The sequence below is a fragment of the Helianthus annuus genome, chromosome 8 (genome assembly GCF_002127325.2).
Source record: "Helianthus annuus cultivar XRQ/B chromosome 8, HanXRQr2.0-SUNRISE, whole genome shotgun sequence".
Classification (NCBI taxonomy): Eukaryota; Viridiplantae; Streptophyta; class Magnoliopsida; order Asterales; family Asteraceae; genus Helianthus; species Helianthus annuus.
This window is the reverse complement of record NC_035440.2, coordinates 111,736,008-111,757,069: the sequence shown is the minus strand read 5'-3', so window position 1 is coordinate 111,757,069 and position 21,062 is coordinate 111,736,008. Positions and strand designations below refer to the sequence as shown.

Below are 21,062 nucleotides of genomic sequence, written 5' to 3'. Positions count from 1 at the left end.
ATTCATTTAGTCACGTAATACATGCATATTGGTTAGCGTTCAAATAACTTGAGTAGTGTGATCGGATGTGTTTTGATATAAGTAACGTATGTAACACCCAAAGGTGCTAAAAGCAAAAAGGGATCGAGTACACTCACAGCGATTGATCGATGGATTGAAGGGAGCGCTTGAGAGTAAGGTTAGCCTGAACAGTTCGATAGCATAACGATGAATACACGTAGAGATGGAAACAAGTACAAGTGGGTCGAACAGCCTGGTCGATCGAACAGCAGGTTCGATCGAACGGGTTGTTCGTTCGGCTGGACAGTCCGTTCGGACAGTCTGTTCGATCGGCCGGTTGGCTCGATCGGCTGGACTGTTCGAGTGGATTGTTTCTTCCTTTGAGTAGGATGTGTTTGTGTATGATGTTTTGACCTTTTGAAGTTTTCGTTGTAGTATTTGAGAACATTGAAGTGTTCTTACCTTTCAGGTCGATCGATCGAACGGTCTGTTCAATCAGCCGGCTTAACCGATCGGTCAGGAACTTCAGTAGTAGTCCTCAGCAGGATGTCACTCGATCGAACAGCACACTCGATCGAACAGCATGCTCGATCGGGTGGCATACCAATACGTCGAACGAATTGAAAATCGATTAAGGGTTGAAGCATAGTATCTCATGATCCGATGAGTAATGTTATCAAACAGCTCGTTCGATCGAACATCACCTCGTTCAATACAATACTTCATAGAAGTGTCAAATTGTGGGGCCATATGCTAGCCGATCGGCTGGCCTGGTCGATCGGCTGACATGTCCGATCGGTTGGGCTATTCGTTCGAACAGCCTAACCGTTCGGTCAGCATCCTGACCTGGTCGGCCTGTTCATCTAACACTTGGCTGTTCTGTTGATTTGACGTTATATTGAGGTAGCTTGTCAACGAGCTAAAACATGGAACTTTCATTCTTACTTGTCTCTCCTGCTCGGACAGGAATCACCCAAGTCTGGCCGGTAAACTGTTCGGAACGGTAGTTTGATGTTTATCCCGAAGACGGTGAACCTCGTAGATAGAATCTGAATCTTGAACCACTCATCCACTAGAATGATCGGTGAGTTGACTCAAGCTCCGTTTCTACCGGTTTGAAGGCATTGAGTGTAAAAGAGTTGAAAGAAAGTTGGAAATCTTCCTTTCAATCCTTTACATCATGTGAATGTTTAGATCTTTCACGGATCTTAGCTTATTTATGTGGAAATCGGTTAGCTCTGAGCTATTCATGGTAGATTAAGGCCAAAACATGATGTTCTTGAAGAACACCATGATGACATCATCCTAGAATGCTTAGATCTTGATGATTTCACGGTTAGAAATCAAGATTCGAAAGATAGAAAGGTGTAGGAGTGTGCATTGATCAAGGAAGTACAAGATTTAGGATGAGAACTTACCGAAATTGGAAGAAATCTGAGAAAAGGTGAGGAGCACGAGCTGGTCGGTCAGAGAGTTTCCAAAAGTGGAAAGCATGCCAATGACAGCCCTATTTATAGGCTCCAAAGGAGGAAAGGGCTGGCCGATCGGCCAGACTTCCCGATCGGACTGCCTGCTCGATCGGACAGTCCGTCCGATCGACTGGGCTGTTCGATCGGCTGACAGCCTGATCGATCCACAGCCTGGTTCGAGTGTTCGCTGCGACGATTTTCGATATTTCGATTTCGATTGAAGATGATACGAGTACGATAGAGTTTCCTATTCAAATTACTTTCAGTCCCAACTACTATATCTAACATACAATCATCTATATCTCACCCTACCCTTATGTTAACATTCGTCATAATTCGATTTTGATTGCATTCGATTTGAGTTTCGATTGATCACCACACAAAAACGTAAAGTAACACGCACAGGTAACACATAAGGCACACACCACACGTATAATAACAACCAAAGTTCGCGTAATTCGAGATTCGAGTTCGATGATGGTTAGATCGGTTTGATTACTGATTAGTTAACTTTATCGCATTGTTACTTCCTACTATTCAAAGTCGTAAATCGGTTCGCGTTAATTAAACATTCGATTACTTCAATTCCTTAGATTAACAACACTTACTCCACATAATACAAATAAAACATAAAATAGACTACTTACAGTCAAAGAAGTCAAAGTTGACTTGGACTTTGACTTTGACATTCGGAAACACGGGGTGTTACAGCCTCCCCTTGTTTAGGGAATTGCGTCCCGAAATTAGGCTCGAAGCTGCACATCACCGTGATTTACCAATTTGACGCTCCAGATCTTCATTTGAACAACTACGGGTACTTGGCCTTCATGTCGCTTTCGAGTTCCCAAGTGAACTCTGCGCCTCGTTTGCCTTCCCATCGGACTTTCACGATAGGGATGCGTGAGCGCCTGAGTTGCTTGGTTTGGCGATCCATGATTTCGACAGGCTTTTCCACGAAGTGTAGCGTTTCGTTGACCTGAAGATCGTCGAGGGGTACAATCAGATCATGATCAGCTAGGCATTTTCGGAGGTTCGACACATGGAAAGTTGGGTGGACGTTACTGAGTTCCTCCGGTAGTTCGAGTCTGTAGGCGACTTTTCCGATCCTTTCCAGAATCTTAAAAGGTCCAACATATCGAGGCGCTAGTTTCCCTTTCTTGCCGAATCTGACCACACCCTTCCAAGGTGACACCTTTATGAGTACGTAGTCGCCAACGTCAAATTCAAGGGGCTTGCGTCTTCTATTGGCGTAACTCTTCTGTCTATCCCTGGCTTTCGACAAGTTGTCTCGAATCTGGAGGATTTTTTCAGTCGTTTCTTGTAGTAACTCGGGACCGGTTAATTGCGAATGACCGATCTCGTGCCACACAATAGGCGAACGACATCTTCTTCCATATAAAGCCTCGAATGGGGCCATTTGTATGCTGGCATGATAGCTGTTGTTATACGAGAATTCGACTAACGGTAGGTATTTGTTCCAACTACCACCGAAGTCTATGACACACGCGCGGAGCATGTCCTCAAGAGTACGGATCATTCTTTCAGTCTGTCCGTCGGTTTGAGGATGGAATGCAGTACTCAAGTTAAGCGACGTACCAAGAGTGTAACGCCCAAATTTTTCACATTTGACACTTAACATAAACGTCCACTTGTGAAGCCCCAAATTCATCATTCGACAAATCGACATACAATTTCTCTCACAATTTTACCAAAATTTTGACATGACCCGTTCGTAATAGGTACCTTTCCCCCTGTTTTTAACAATACCATTACTATTAATACTACGACACTTACCAACATAATCAAAATTACAACCGTATATGGTTCGCCATGAACCTTTTGTACAAGCTACACAAGTTTAGTATCCAAACTTTCTACTAACAAACTAGACACATACAAAATGACATTTACTAATCAAAATGGTAAGATAACCCATCAAACAAACAACTTAGACCGGAAGCGCTTAGAGTCGACATTTCGTGTGTGTGTTCGGTTCGGGCGCGCCGCATTCAAGCAAGAGATTTACCTACATTTCATAACGGAAACATTATTAGTTCAAACACATATTACTTCAAAAATCCTTTAATTACCTATCATTGTTCAACCCGTTAACATGTCTTGTTACCTTAATAGCATCCATACTTCCAATCGGAAGTATCCAACATATCACTTTCCGAATCATTCACCATGAATCATTAAAGGCCACACTTTTCATATACTTACATCATTCGACCCGTTATGAACCTTTACAATAATTCCATAGAACCAAATACCACTTTTCGAAAAGTTACATTAAAGTAAATAAAGTTCATATGAACTTACCGCGATCTTGTGATGATTGTGCCTTTGAGTGACTCGCGCCTTCTTCCTTCTTTGTGCCTATATACCATAATCCGTACTTTAGCTTTCTTTCAACATTAATTTTACAATCCTTATGGTATGTTATGGCATTTAATAACTACATACATCATTATCATAAAAAGGTTGCATCATCTTAACAAGCATTCATGGAAAAGCCATAACTAACTCACTTAGGCATTTTATCAAACACATGGTGTGCATATCACTAGATTTGCATAATGTACAAGCATTTTAAGCACAACTTCCATAGTTCATCCTTGAGCAACATAAACATACTACCATGTTAGGATTTATCATTCAAATCAAGAACATACAATTCTAACTCTACATTCATAACAATTTCATAATTAAATCATCAAATTAACATACAAACTTCACAATTTCCAAGCATTATTTGACATGCAAGTGGGTTTTTGCCCTAATCATGTTCATACTAAAATTTAGCATCTAATGATGTCTAAACCTCCTTAGAAACTGTTAATCATGCTGAATTTAGCAATACATTCACGAATTATTCTAAACCCCTTAAATCAAACATCACCAAATTGAAAAATTTGACTTACTTGATACAAGAAACACTTAGGTGATCATCATTCTTAAGTCATACATTCACCTAAGCTCCAAATCCCCTTTCAATTTGATTAATTTGTGTTGATTAGGGTTTGTTCTTCCTTGCCCCCCTTCTGATCGCATATACACGCACACACATATCTGATATGTGTGTTTTGTGTTGACAATTTTAATTAAATTGTCTTTTTAATTGTCCAACTTTGGTCCCTCAACTATTGAGCACTTTACTAGATAGTTAAACTTTCATTTTTCACACATTCTTAGTTAATCCTATTCATAAATTGATATTTTTAGGGTATAATGGTAAAAATTTATATTTACCATTCTTTGTCGTTAAATTCTCATTATTAATTTATTATATTAAGACATACGAAAACTGGGGTGTTACAAGTTGTCACACCCCAACCAATGGCGGAAACATCGGGATGAGACGAAGTGTGAAGATTGCTAGAGACATCATAACGCTATTTGTGACAATATTTAGAAATTCCAAATTTCATTTCATTTCATAACTTCAAATAGTCAACATTACAAGAAATTCAAATACAACAAGTTTAACATAACAACATGATAACATAACAAAATTTGATACAACATATTAAACCCTAACGTCTATATGTGTATCTAGGCATCAACGCTACTTCTTTTCTTAGCATCGTCCTCATCAACCTGTAACATGTTTAAAATAATTCAATGCAAAAGCAAAGGCGAGTATACAAGTTTGGTACATACATAGCATAAGATAAAAGTGTGAACAATTCCTCATGGCAAGCATATGATTCAAGATAAACCTTAAATATGGCATGTGTCTAACATATCAAACCAAGAAAACGCAATATGCTCAAGACATAACCTCAAGTTTACGGGCGGGTCGTTAATCCTATAGCGCTACATATGTCAAGGTTTGGCTCGTACGAAGTTAATGATAAGTTCAACACATAAGAATAACCCAAGTTTAAAGTATCAAGTCATCACGTATACAAGCATGTTATAGGAACGTTCATGTGTTTAACAAAGTGTTCATGTGTAAGTTAATAGGTAAACATGTTACACCCCAAAAGTGGTAAAAGTAAAAAGGGGGAAATACGAGTATACTCACAAAGTTTGCATATGTTTTCCGATTATCCAATTGTTGACGAGTAGAGATTTAGAGTCCGAATGTATAAGGGATAAAGTTCAAGTATGTTTAGAGTCGAGATTCGGTGTCTAAAACAACATAAAAATAAGATATGAGAATAACATGGAAAATAATCATTTAGTACATATGATGCTTGTTCTTGACACTAGGAAACTCGAAGGAGTTTAGATGTTTTCATGGAACAAGGTTCCATTAGAATCGTGACAAGTTATCATAGTCTAGGATGATGTAATCTAGTACCCCGACATATGAACACTAGTTCATCATCAAAGATTCGATTATTCGAATAATATATTTAGGTTATATAATATATGTCCAATAGTTCAAGCATGAGGTAGAAGATTAAAATCTTCATTTTGGTACCTCTAAATGTCATAGAAGTCATGTAGGAGGTAGGAAGATCAAGTCTTCCATTTAGGCACCTCTATGTGTTCACCACTACACTTGATGTAAAAAAAACAACCAAGGAGGGTCATGAACATACAATAAAGAATAAGAAATATACATACTAACTAAGAGAAATCATCAAATCATGTGAGGATTGTATGTTTGGACAACCCAAGTTGTTCCATAATCACTCATGTATCAAAGACAAAGTTTGACATGACTTGTGGGTTAAAAACCCTAAACAAAACACCAAGTTTATGAGGTTTAATCCTCTGATTTTAAATGTCTCAACCTTGTTTTTAAGCTTAACCAACCATGGGATAAGTTGTAAGCATTAGGACATAGGTATGAGATGTGTTGGACACAAGTTGCATAGGTTTAAACAAGTTTTTGATGAACATAAAAACAAACAGAAAGTTTATGGACTATTTCGGGGCATTTCCAGGTCTGATTTCTCCAAGGAGAAGTCTAGGAATCGAACCCCATGATTATACAAGCAAGTAGGAAAAAGAATCGAGTGAATCGGATAAGAATTGAGTGAGTTATGCTCATTTTCGTGAAGGGGTGTCAATCTACTCGAACCCTTGCTTTCAGCTACGGTTTGGTGGATGTTTTGTGAGTTTTTAGGGTTGTAAAAGTGGTAGGGAGGCTGGTTATAAGGGGTATTTATAGGGGGAAGGATTAGGGTTTCAATGGGTTGGGCTTTGGAAGTGTTTAGAAGGGGTTACCCCTTGAAACTAGCCCACAAAACACAACTATATGGGCTGAATTTTGCTGAATTGGGGCTGCCATATTTCTTTACTTTTTATTTTTTTAAAACATTATAATGAGTAATTTTGTTAGTTAAGTTGTGTAATAATGTGCAACAATGTTTCCCCTAACTTGTAACAAGGTGAAATGTGAAATAAAACATGATTTAACTAGGTAAAAAGTGTAATGTACAAGTTTTATTTACGAAGCAAGTTCCGTATTTTACAACGATTACAATGAAAGAATGGTTATAAGAACACAAGATTTCCAAAGTTAGAATTTCACGTAAGGTTTCTAAATGTAGGAAGTTTGAAAACGCAGGGCGTTACAGTCTCCCCTCCTTTAGGAAATTTCGTCCCGAAATTTATTCAAGAGGAAGGCTTGAAATAGTTTTTGGCATAAAGGTGATCATTAAGAATTGAAACTTGGGAAGTTTGAAAAGTACTAAATTTTGGAGAACATCAAGGTAGATTTGCAAGGGGAAGTTTTTAAGGATAGTATAAAAAAAATCATACTTTCGTAAAACCTGTTTATTGAGAGGAACGAAAAGGTTTGTTACTTTAAATAAAGCAATAGAGAGATACTAAGTATAGTTACACAAGAATCAAGAATAGGGAGGCTATTTTATAGGTAATGAGGTAAGTTAGGACTCAAATGTTTAAACAAGCTGGATTGCGAACGAGTTTTGTATAAAATAATACGAGTATAGAATGAACGAATGGCTCTTAAAGAGTACAAGTATGTGAATAGCATAAGTGTTGGATAGATGAACGTAGTGTGTTAAGGATGAAGTCTCGTCATGAATAATCGGATATAATGCGTTTGTGAGTTGCGTGAAGTTGTATTAGGTCCAAAAGGTCTGCAACACACTGAATTTCTCATGGCACGTTTTACGAAAGTTTGGTAACATGGTGAAAACACTTATATATAGGAAGTACCAGCGGCGTATCCACCATGTTTTAACCACATTACGTCCGTTTCGTTACTCGGGGTCATGTTACGTTCCGTGTCTTACCATACACAGTAGTACACTCTATGGTTCTCATACGCCTATCACTTTAATCCCGTGTGCACCCGCGATTATACTGATCGTCGCATGATCCACATAGCTTGTACTAGTTATGTATGAATCAAGGTATACATGAATTTGAAAATAAGAATGTGTACGTAGAAGAATGTCGTATGTAAGCATGTTTATGTTTAAGCATGTATGGGACCCACGTAAGCGAATCCCTCGGATTACGCTCGCGTATAGGTACGAATGTACGAATCATGAGTAAGGATGAAAGTATGAGCATAAGTTTAAGTATGAATACGCATGTATGTATGAGCATAAACATAAAACGTGTAAGTAGTATGTGTACAAGTAGAAGCGTAAAACGTATAAGTAGTATGTGTATGAGTACAAGCATAAAACGTATGAACATAGGTGTAGGTATGAAAAATAAATATTGCGTATATGGTGTACGTTGAGACATTGCGGAGAAAAAAAAAAGGTTAAGTATGTAGATACGAACGATATAAATGATGTTATCGCGAGATATCGTCTAAAATGTGTATGATGATGTGTATGTATAGTTGTTTAAACAAAACGTTGAGTTTGTCGAATCAAAATTAGATTGAGCTTGGTTTGAAAGGTAGAATATAGTTTGTATATGTAAAGGAACATAAAGTACTCATTGGTAATGCTTAACGTATTTTGTAATGATTGAAATGCTACTTTTGTTAAAAAAAAGGAGTTCACGTATGTTGAAAATTGTCGGTCCCCATGAAGTCTTCTAGCCCACGTGTTTTGAAATTTGGATGACGAGTTAAGCGTTGTAGAGAAGGTTTTTTTTTTTTTTTTTTTTTTTTTTTTTTTTTTTAAATAACGGGTTTGTTTCATTTGCATCAAAACATGAAATTTTGAACTTTGAAAGTTCTTGTGAAAACGTCGACCCTTAGAAAAGAAATTTAGTAAAAGAACTTAGTGATTGTTTAAAAATAATTTTAACAAAGGATTTATTGATGTTGGAAAGAGTATTTGGTAAAACGATCATATAACATCTATGAGGTCTTATAAGTAATTGAGAAAGGTTAGTTTGATTTCGATTAAGAGTGGAAGTCTCTAGTATGATGATATAATGTGAACGTATTTCAGTTAATAAATCAGATGTGAAGTTCATGGGCAAGAGATTCATTAGACCGATTAAATTGATAGGTAGCATTTCGTAAGGTTTGGAAATTCGTGTAGTAAAACGGTAAAGACATGATTAAGAATCTCGTGTATATGATTTGAGTGAAAATGGATGGTAGAATAAGAAGTACGTTTGATAAACAGTGTATTTTGAAATCGGAATAAGTAGGTATTTTGAATAATGATAAATGATTTAGGTATAAAACATGATCGGGTTTGCATAATAAAATATTTTGAAAGAGAAGTTTTGGGTAACGGTCACCTAAGTAAGGGAATCACCCCTAACTCGTTGGTGAGGTCGTTTTAAGGGAAGAGGGGTGGAGTCAATCGTCAAGGTAAGGAAGTCACTCCAATCTCGATGATGCCTCTCCACTAGTTGTTACAAGGAATATGAATTTAAATTATATGAAAATCATGCATATATAAATGTATCGAAAAGGTTCGATATGTTGTGCGTGTGAAAAGAGAAATCAAAGGTAAACTCGAGGTTGAAAGATTGCATCGTATAAAATGAACAATAGAAACACATGTTTGACCAAAGTTTGGAGTGTTCCAAACGGAACTTTGACTAACCAAAGTGGTCGAAAAGTCTTTTGAATTTGAGGAGCATGCTTTGGCCTAATAGGTAAAATACTCTCGCCGACAAGTCGGTTAACGGTATTTACCCTTCCGGTTACTACATGTCCCAAATCAATCGAAATTTCAAGACTTGGCGGGATTTATGAAAAATCAAGGAGTGGAACTAGTCGACAAGGTGCGGGTTTCACCCCTATCTTGACGATTTCGTATCCTAAGTGTGGTTGGTACTCGTCGGGTCAAAATTTAAATTTCGACATGTTGACGAGGGTCCACTAGAATTTGAAATTTGAGATTTACCATTAAGATGTGGATTTCACTCCTAGCTTAATGGCGATATCTCGTGTAAAAAAGAAGAATAGATAGATTGAGAGTCGTTCACCAAATTGTGGGTTTCACGCCTATTTTGGTGAATTCGTCTCATTTGTATAATGCGAGTGTTTACGGATTTAGAATAGTCGAGTAAATGCATGAGGTAAAGAGTATGTTAAAGGAATAAACAAACAAATTTAAATGCACAATGAAGCATATTAAGAATAGAACATAATGAATGAGACAATAAAACATGTATTAGCACATATTAAAGTAAATATAGCATGCCAAGTGTTAACACATAAGCGACATATATGCTTAAAAGATAAAAAAAGGAATAAATAAAAACAAATAAGGTAGCATGTAAGTAGTTTCAAGCAAAACATAAGAATAAAGCTCTAAAACTATAGACTAGGCTAAAGCATTCCTACTTTCCCTAATTCCCTATAGTTATGGCTCTGATACCAATCTGTCACACCCCAACCAATGGCGGAAACATCGGGATGAGACGAAGTGTGAAGATTGCTAGAGACATCATAACGCTATTTGTGACAATATTTAGAAATTCCAAATTTCATTTCATTTCATAACTTCAAATAGTCAACATTACAAGAAATTCAAATACAACAAGTTTAACATAACAACATGATAACATAACAAAATTTGATACAACATATTAAACCCTAACGTCTATATGTGTATCTAGGCATCAACGCTACTTCTTTTCTTAGCATCGTCCTCATCAACCTGTAACATGTTTAAAATAATTCAATGCAAAAGCAAAGGCGAGTATACAAGTTTGGTACATACATAGCATAAGATAAAAGTGTGAACAATTCCTCATGGCAAGCATATGATTCAAGATAAACCTTAAATATGGCATGTGTCTAACATATCAAACCAAGAAAACGCAATATGCTCAAGACATAACCTCAAGTTTACGGGCGGGTCGTTAATCCTATAGCGCTACATATGTCAAGGTTTGGCTCGTACGAAGTTAATGATAAGTTCAACACATAAGAATAACCCAAGTTTAAAGTATCAAGTCATCACGTATACAAGCATGTTATAGGAACGTTCATGTGTTTAACAAAGTGTTCATGTGTAAGTTAATAGGTAAACATGTTACACCCCAAAAGTGGTAAAAGTAAAAAGGGGGAAATACGAGTATACTCACAAAGTTTGCATATGTTTTCCGATTATCCAATTGTTGACGAGTAGAGATTTAGAGTCCGAATGTATAAGGGATAAAGTTCAAGTATGTTTAGAGTCGAGATTCGGTGTCTAAAACAACATAAAAATAAGATATGAGAATAACATGGAAAATAATCATTTAGTACATATGATGCTTGTTCTTGACACTAGGAAACTCGAAGGAGTTTAGATGTTTTCATGGAACAAGGTTCCATTAGAATCGTGACAAGTTATCATAGTCTAGGATGATGTAATCTAGTACCCCGACATATGAACACTAGTTCATCATCAAAGATTCGATTATTCGAATAATATATTTAGGTTATATAATATATGTCCAATAGTTCAAGCATGAGGTAGAAGATTAAAATCTTCATTTTGGTACCTCTAAATGTCATAGAAGTCATGTAGGAGGTAGGAAGATCAAGTCTTCCATTTAGGCACCTCTATGTGTTCACCACTACACTTGATGTAAAAAAAACAACCAAGGAGGGTCATGAACATACAATAAAGAATAAGAAATATACATACTAACTAAGAGAAATCATCAAATCATGTGAGGATTGTATGTTTGGACAACCCAAGTTGTTCCATAATCACTCATGTATCAAAGACAAAGTTTGACATGACTTGTGGGTTAAAAACCCTAAACAAAACACCAAGTTTATGAGGTTTAATCCTCTGATTTTAAATGTCTCAACCTTGTTTTTAAGCTTAACCAACCATGGGATAAGTTGTAAGCATTAGGACATAGGTATGAGATGTGTTGGACACAAGTTGCATAGGTTTAAACAAGTTTTTGATGAACATAAAAACAAACAGAAAGTTTATGGACTATTTCGGGGCATTTCCAGGTCTGATTTCTCCAAGGAGAAGTCTAGGAATCGAACCCCATGATTATACAAGCAAGTAGGAAAAAGAATCGAGTGAATCGGATAAGAATTGAGTGAGTTATGCTCATTTTCGTGAAGGGGTGTCAATCTACTCGAACCCTTGCTTTCAGCTACGGTTTGGTGGATGTTTTGTGAGTTTTTAGGGTTGTAAAAGTGGTAGGGAGGCTGGTTATAAGGGGTATTTATAGGGGGAAGGATTAGGGTTTCAATGGGTTGGGCTTTGGAAGTGTTTAGAAGGGGTTACCCCTTGAAACTAGCCCACAAAACACAACTATATGGGCTGAATTTTGCTGAATTGGGGCTGCCATATTTCTTTACTTTTTATTTTTTTAAAACATTATAATGAGTAATTTTGTTAGTTAAGTTGTGTAATAATGTGCAACAATGTTTCCCCTAACTTGTAACAAGGTGAAATGTGAAATAAAACATGATTTAACTAGGTAAAAAGTGTAATGTACAAGTTTTATTTACGAAGCAAGTTCCGTATTTTACAACGATTACAATGAAAGAATGGTTATAAGAACACAAGATTTCCAAAGTTAGAATTTCACGTAAGGTTTCTAAATGTAGGAAGTTTGAAAACGCAGGGCGTTACACAAGTCCACCCCCCTTATAAAAGGTTTCGTCCCCGAAACCTGACTACGTACCAAATAATTCCGGGTAGTGCTTTCGCATATCATCCTCCGCTTCCCAAGTGAGATCCGATCCCTTCCTATGTTGCCATTGAACCAACACTTGTCGAACAGATTTGTTTCGGAGGTGCTTCACTTTAAAATCCTTGATTGCTACAGGTTTTTCAACATAATTTAACTTCTTATCCACCTCAATGTCATCCATAGGCACGTATGCCGTCTCATCCGCAAGGCACTTTCGCAACTGAGACACGTGAAAGGTGTTATGAATCCCATCCAGCGCAGGTGGTAGTTCTAACCGATATGCCACCGCCCCAACCCGGGCGAGTATTTTGAATGGCCCGATATATCGAGGGCCTAGCTTCCCGCGTTTACGAAAACGGATTATTCCTTTCCATGGAGAGACCTTTAATAACACATGATCTCCCACTTGAAATTCTATTGGTCGCTTTCGTCGACCCGCATAAGACTTTTGTCTATCTTGCGCTGCTTTCAATCTTGACCTAACCATATCAATCTTTTCATTCGTTTTGGTCACTACCTCTTTTGGCGCAATTTCTCGTTGACCCACTTCCCCCCAACAAACCGGGGTCCTACATTTCCTTCCATAAAGCATTTCGTAGGGGGCCATTTTTATGCTGTTATGATAGCTATTATTATAAGAAAATTCTACCAAAGGTAGTTGATCATCCCAGCTTCCTCCGAATTCTATAACACACGCTCTTAACATATCAACTAATGTTTGGATAGTTCGCTCTGTCTGACCATCGGTTTGTGGATGGTAGGCGGTGCTGATGTGTAATTGGGTTCCCAATTCATCGTTAAACTTCCTCCAATAACGAGAGGTGAACCGGGTGTCCCGATCGGACACTATAGACACCGGAACCCCATGTCGGGATATGATCTCGTTCATGTAGACTTCCGCCATCCTTTCTGATTTATAATTCTCCCGAATAGGTAGGAAATGTGCACTTTTGGTAAGTCGGTCAACGACCACCCATATTGCATCGTGCCCTTTTCTTGTCTTGGGAAGCTTAGTCACCAAATCCATCGTTATATGTTCCCACTTCCACACCGGGATCTCCAAGGGTTGTAACTTTCCATACGGCTTCTGGTGTTCAGCCTTTACTTGGGAACACGTCAAACACTTAGCAACATACTTGACAATGTCTCTTTTCATCCCTGGCCACCAATAATTCATCCTCAAGTCTCGATACATCTTTGTAGCCCCCGGATGAACGGAGTATCGAGACTTGTGAGCTTCATTCAACAATAGTTCTTTCACTTCGCAAAACCGGGGTATCCAAATTCGGTTGTACCTCGTTTTTATACCATTTGCATTCTCTTCCAATTCATGAATGAATCCTTTCGTTCTTTCTTTCTTTGAGTCAACAGCATTTAAAGATTTCATTTGAGCTTCCCGAATTTCATCAAGTAGCTTAGGAGTAACTACCATCTTCATGGACTTTACCCGAATCGGGGTCGGGTATTCCTTTCGGCTAAGTGCGTCCGCTACTACGTTAGCTTTCCCGGGATGATAATGGATGTCGCAGTCGTAATCCTTAAGGAGTTCCAACCATCTTCATTGCCTCATATTGAGATCTTTCTGTTCGAAAAAATATTTGAGGCTTTTATGATCCGAGAAGATAGTACATTTCACCCCATAAAGGTAGTGCCTCCATATTTTCAAGGCGAATACAACCGCCGCCAGTTCAAGATCATGAGTTGGATAATTGCCTTCATGTTGCTTGAGTTGTCTCGAAGCGTAAGCAACGACTTTACCCCTTTGCATTAACACACACCCTAAACCTTGATGAGAGGCGTCCGTATACACCACCAAATCATCCGTTCCATCCGGTAATGTCAACACCGGAGAATTTGAGAGCTTTTCTTTTAAGGTTTGAAACGCTTTTTCTTGCTCTTTGCCCCAGATAAACTTTTCACTCTTCTTTGTTAGCTTCGTCATAGGAGAGGCTATCTTGGAGAAATCTTGGATAAATCTCCTATAATACCCAGCCAAACCCAGAAAACTTTTTATTTCGCTTGGATTCTTCGGGGGTACCCAATTCATCACCGCATCTACCTTGGACGGATCCACATGGACACCATCCGCATCGATCACATGACCCAAAAATTGTACCTCTCTAAGCCAAAAGGCACACTTTGAGAACTTTGCGTATAACTTTTCTTTGCGAAGCGTTTCTAATACATCACGTAAATGGGAAGCATGCTCTGCTTCACTGCGGGAGTATATTAGGATATCGTCGATAAAAATGATTACATACTTATCAAGCATATGTCGGCACACCCGATTCATTAAATCCATAAACGCAGCTGGCGCGTTCGTCAGTCCAAAGGACATTACCAAAAACTCGTAATGTCCGTACCGCGTTCGAAACGCAGTCTTTGGCACATCCTCTTCTCGTACGCGTAGTTGGTGATAACCCGACCGCAAATCGATTTTTGAAAACCAACTTGCCCCTTGTAACTGATCAAATAGATCATCGATTCTGGGCAACGGGTATCGATTCTTCACCGTCAATTTGTTCAACTCTCGATAGTCGATGCACATTCGCAACGAACCATCTTTCTTCTTCACGAAAAGTACGGGTGCTCCCCATGGTGAAACACTTGGCCTAATAAAACCCTTATCGAGCAACTCTTGAAGTTGCGTCATCAATTCTTTCATTTCGGTTGGGGCCAACCGATAAGGAGCCTTAGCTACCGGTTTTGCACCCGGGTTTAGCTCTATTTTAAATTCTACTTCTCGTTCGGGCGGGAGGCCCGGTAGGTCTTCCGGAAACACATCCGGATATTCATTTACCACGTTCGCATCTTCAAGCTTTGGGACACCTCGATTGGTGTCAATCACATAAGATAGATAAGCTCTACCCCCGTTCCTCACATGTTTAGCAGCTTTGATTAGAGAACACAATTTCGACTTGATGACTCTATCTCCTTGAACACTTACCCGTTTCCCCCCCCCCCGAGGTTAATATATGAATGACTTTCTTTTCACATTGTATTTCAGCGTGGTTTTGGGCAAGCCAATCCATTCCTACAACTACTTTGAATTCCCCCATGTACATCGGGACAAGATCTATACTAAATTCCTCATCTTCGATTAAGATCTTACAGTTTCTACAAATATCATGTAACAAATAGCTCTTACTATCAGCAACTTCTACTTCTAAGGGTACTATCATCTTTTCAAGCTTAAACGATGGGTGAGCTAACAATTCATTAGAAATGAACGACCTACTAGCCCCGGAATCAAATAAAACATTCATAGGCATGGAATTCACCAAAAATATACCTGAAACCACGTCCGGGCTAGCTTTAGCTTCTTCCGAGGTTAACTGAAACATCCTTCCGCGAGCCTTGGGGGGCTCGTCCTTCCTTCCATCTCTCTTTGTCCCTTGTTGGAGTTTCGGGCATTCCGCTTTAATGTGCCCCGTTTCATTACAATTATAACACGCCTTAGGGTTTTCGGGGCACCTATAAAACGGATGTCCCTCACGTCCACATTTGTAGCACCCCTTCTTTCCTGACAAACATTCACCCGAATGATGCTTCCCACACGTCTTGCAAGTCGGAATTTCACTACTTGCTTTCCCTTTCTTGCTTTGATCTTGATATCTTGCCTTTTTCGATGGGCTTGCGTTGGTAGGCTTCTCCGCTACCCTTTTCTCTCCCCGTTCAACCTGCCTTTTTATCTCAATTTCTCTGTCTCTTGCCCAATCAATTAGTTCATTCAACGTTGCACACTTGGAGGGATTTACAAATTCTCGATATTCAGCCTTTAGCATAGCATGGTAACGTACAATCCTTTGCCTCTCCGTCCCCGCTATCTCTTCACAGAACTTCACCCTTTCAAGGAACTTGTTGGTTATCTCGTCAATCGTTTCATCCTTCTGTCTGAGACGCAAGAAGTCTTCCTGAATCTTATCAATTGCGGATTGTGGACTATAATATTTCAGGAATGACTCCTTGAATTCTTGCCATGTTAACAACTGTACTTTATCATCCCCCAATTCCTTCGAGTATGCATCCCACCAATCTTTTGCTCGAGATTGTAGGAGGCCCGTGGCAAACATTACTTGATCTTCCACTTCACATCTACTTCGTGTAAACACGGCTTCGGTGCTTGAAATCCACCTTTGGCAAGCTATCGGATCAACATCCCCTTGGTATGGTAAGGGATTACATGCCATGAACTCTTTGTACGTACATCTTCGTTTGCTTTTCTTCACTTGCAATTCACTAATCATTTCTTTCAATTCTTCCACCTTAGATGTTACTGAGGTATTAACTATCTCCAATACTTGCCCCTCGACTTCCTGAGCTAATCGGGGTATACTTGCCTCAATTGCTTTCTTTACCTCTTCCACAACCATAGTTCTTATCTCATTTCGGCGTGCTTCATCGTCATCATTCACGTTCACCCTATCAGCCATCTACATAAAACATTCGGTACATTCATTAGATTTCATTTCATACTTGCCAACGTCATATTTCAACATCATTTATCATGACATTTCCCATTCATTATTCGTACTTCATGCCTTGTCGTCGTTGACAATCGTATCGTGTCGTTCTTATCTTATCAAATGTTTCTTCTCAACATTTACATGTACTTTCCCTCGAGTTTAAATCATCTAATACATTCAATTTCATGCATTCTCGTTGTATATCGAGCTACTCTTGCGACTTGATAAGCATTATTAGAGTTTGAGGGTTTAAACTAAAGTTTTTGTTACTACATGCGGTCTCGGTAAGCTTTGGTTGCCCTTCCCTAGCTCACGATTGCAAGAAAAAGAGAAAAAAAAAAATTTTCATATCTGGTCGCCACCGTAAGCTACGGTGGCCACCGTAGCTTACGGTGGAAGAAGGAGGCTTACGGTGATGCTTTACTGTCTTACGGCAGAATTTTGCAGCCGCACGGTCGTGCGTCCATTTGCACAACCGTGCATCACCTAGAATGTTGGAAACCCTGGCAGTGCACAAGCCCGTGCACTGTCTTACTCGGGAACGCACGTTCGTGCGACCAGTGCATGACCGTGCACCGTGCCCAGTTGCTTAATTGCTGCTGAAAATTTCCCAGCCAACCCAAGTTTCACAAAAACGGACATAACTCATTCGTTATTGATCCGTTGTACACGATTCTTTTTCCCACGCGTCCGTAATTTAATTACGGATCCGTTTATCACTTCGGGTCGCATCAAAAGCTGATTTATAAGCAAACGGCTTATAAACCCCTTTATACATTATTTGACCCGTTCTAACCCCAAACTGAAACAATTCATTCCCTAACATTTAATGACATTTCGAAACTAATTATTCATACTACAAAAGAAAATTTTCAACTTTTAAAAAAAGTACTTACTTGCTTTGCGCCGCGAAACGAACACACATTTCCTCGCGAGCTTTCGGTTTGAGTTCAAGCACTTGATGCTTAAATCCCTCAAACCTAGGCTCTGATACCAACTTGTAACGCCCAAATTTTTCACATTTGACACTTAACATAAACGTCCACTTGTGAAGCCCCAAATTCATCATTCGACAAATCGACATACAATTTCTCTCACAATTTTACCAAAATTTTGACATGACCCGTTCGTAATAGGTACCTTTCCCCCTGTTTTTAACAATACCATTACTATTAATACTACGACACTTACCAACATAATCAAAATTACAACCGTATATGGTTCGCCATGAACCTTTTGTACAAGCTACACAAGTTTAGTATCCAAACTTTCTACTAACAAACTAGACACATACAAAATGACATTTACTAATCAAAATGGTAAGATAACCCATCAAACAAACAACTTAGACCGGAAGCGCTTAGAGTCGACATTTCGTGTGTGTGTTCGGTTCGGGCGCGCCGCATTCAAGCAAGAGATTTACCTACATTTCATAACGGAAACATTATTAGTTCAAACACATATTACTTCAAAAATCCTTTAATTACCTATCATTGTTCAACCCGTTAACATGTCGTGTTACCTTAATAGCATCCATACTTCCAATCGGAAGTATCCAACATATCACTTTCCGAATCATTCACCATGAATCATTAAAGGCCACACTTTTCATATACTTACATCATTCGACCCGTTATGAACCTTTACAATAATTCCATAGAACCAAATACCACTTTTCGAAAAGTTACATTAAAGTAAATAAAGTTCATATGAACTTACCGCGATCTTGTGATGATTGTGCCTTTGAGTGACTCGCGCCTTCTTCCTTCTTTGTGCCTATATACCATAATCCGTACTTTAGCTTTCTTTCAACATTAATTTTACAATCCTTATGGTATGTTATGGCATTTAATAACTACATACATCATTATCATAAAAAGGTTGCATCATCTTAACAAGCATTCATGGAAAAGCCATAACTAACTCACTTAGGCATTTTATCAAACACATGGTGTGCATATCACTAGATTTGCATAATGTACAAGCATTTTAAGCACAACTTCCATAGTTCATCCTTGAGCAACATAAACATACTACCATGTTAGGATTTATCATTCAAATCAAGAACATACAATTCTAACTCTACATTCATAACAATTTCATAATTAAATCATCAAATTAACATACAAACTTCACAATTTCCAAGCATTATTTGACATGCAAGTGGGTTTTTGCCCTAATCATGTTCATACTAAAATTTAGCATCTAATGATGTCTAAACCTCCTTAGAAACTGTTAATCATGCTGAATTTAGCAATACATTCACGAATTATTCTAAACCCCTTAAATCAAACATCACCAAATTGAAAAATTTGACTTACTTGATACAAGAAACACTTAGGTGATCATCATTCTTAAGTCATACATTCACCTAAGCTCCAAATCCCCTTTCAATTTGATTAATTTGTGTTGATTGGGGTTTGTTCTTCCTTGCCCCCCTTCTGATCGCATATACACGCACACACATATCTGATATGTGTGTTTTGTGTTGACAATTTTAATTAAATTGTCTTTTTAATTGTCCAACTTTGGTCCCTCAACTATTGAGCACTTTACTAGATAGTTAAACTTTCATTTTTCACACATTCTTAGTTAATCCTATTCATAAATTGATATTTTTAGGGTATAATGGTAAAAATTTATATTTACCATTCTTTGTCGTTAAATTCTCATTATTAATTTATTATATTAAGACATACGAAAACTGGGGTGTTACAAAGAGCCGCTTGAAACGTTTCCCACAGTCGCGAAGTAAACCGAGCATCACGGTCAGAAATAATATCACGAGGCGTACCATGATTACAAATGATCTCGTCGGTGTAGATTCAGGCTAGTCTTTCTACCTTGTAGTCTTCCCGTATTGGTAAAAAGTGGGCTGATTTGGTCAGACGATCAACTATAACCCAAATGCTGTCGTGACCTGATGGCGTGGGCGGAAGTTTGGTTATGAAATCCATAGCTATACTCTCCCACTTCCATATAGGGATTGGAGGTTGTTCGAGTAAGCCAGAAGGTCGTTGATGTTCAGCATTGACTCTCGCACAAGTCAGGCAACTTCCAACATAAAGAGCGATATCCCGTTTCATACCCGGCCACCAGTACTTGTAACGAAGATCCTGGTACATTTTATCGGCTCCGGGATGAATAGAATACCGGGATTTGTGGGCTTCGTTCATTATAATCTTTCGCAAATCGGTCCGCTTAGGGATCCAAATTCGGTCCAGATAATAGAAAATCCCATCTGCTTTGCTTACAAGCTGAGCTCCATCGTGATAGATTCTCTCCTTCTTCAAAGTGCGTTCGTTGAAACAAGCATGCTGGGCTTCACGGATGAGAGCTTCGAGATTGTGCTGGGCTTGGGTATTGCGAATACTGAGCAAATAACTCTGTCTGCTGAGTGCGTCGGCTACAACATTTGCCTTGCCCGGGTGATAACGAATCTCATAGTCGTAACCGCTAAGAAGCTCTACCCATCGGCGTTGACGCATGTTAAGTTCTTTCTGATTAAAGATGTGTTGTAAACTCCTGTGATCGGTGAAGATCGTACACTTGGTACCATACAGGTAGTGTCACCAAATCTTCAATGCAAAAACAACTGCGCCTAGCTCGAGATCGTGGGTTGTATAGTTCTTCTCGTGGATTTTGAGCTGACGAGATGCGTAAGCTATAACCTTGTCTCGTTGCATGAGAACACAGCCAAGACCAAGGTTGGAAGCATCACAATAGACAATGAAATCGTTGTTTCCGTCCGGCAACGTAAGAACAGGAGCATTGCAGAGCTTGCGCTTAAGGGTTTGAAAAGCAGATTCTTGTTCAGTTCCCCAAACAAAAGATCTGTCTTTATGAGTAAGAGCGGTAAGCGGCACAACGATCTTGGAGAATCCTTCGATAAATTGTCGATAATAGCCCGCTAGTCCGAGAAAAGAACGAACTTCAGACGGGTTCTTTGGCATAATCCAGCTTTTAACTGCTTCAATCTTTGCGGGATCGACATGAATACCCTGACTATTCACGATGTGACCCAGAAACTGAACCTCCTCCAACCAGAATTCGCACTTGGAGAACTTGGCATAGAGTTGGTTCCCCTGGAGTAACTCGAGAACCAAACGCAGAT

At 38.8% G+C, this 21,062-nt stretch overlaps 1 protein-coding gene and 1 long non-coding RNA gene across 3 annotated transcripts; both read right to left on the bottom strand.

The window, feature by feature from the left end:
• Positions 1–3,238: 3,238 nt before the first annotated feature.
• LOC110871455 lies at positions 3,239–16,741 on the bottom strand. Of its 2 annotated transcripts, none has more exons than XR_002553749.1 (3): positions 4,394–4,538; positions 3,792–3,848; positions 3,239–3,495 (listed from the first exon to the last, which is right to left on the bottom strand). XR_002553749.1 is itself a non-coding variant. In XM_022120197.2 (3 exons), exons 1-3 carry the CDS (start codon positions 16,727–16,729, stop codon positions 3,479–3,481), a joined length of 1,029 nt encoding a protein of 342 aa, XP_021975889.1. In that variant the 5' UTR covers positions 16,730–16,741; the 3' UTR covers positions 3,239–3,478. The 2 variants fall into 2 exon arrangements, 1 of the variants encoding a protein (XP_021975889.1); XM_022120197.2 differs by lacking the exon at positions 4,394–4,538 and adding an exon at positions 15,775–16,741.
• Positions 16,742–18,114: 1,373 nt separating this feature from the next.
• Positions 18,115–19,374, bottom strand: LOC110871456. The gene is made up of 3 exons (XR_002553750.2): positions 19,270–19,374; positions 18,668–18,724; positions 18,115–18,371 (listed from the first exon to the last, which is right to left on the bottom strand). It is a non-coding gene; the product is annotated as an uncharacterized LOC110871456 (long non-coding RNA).
• Positions 19,375–21,062: the final 1,688 nt, after the last annotated feature.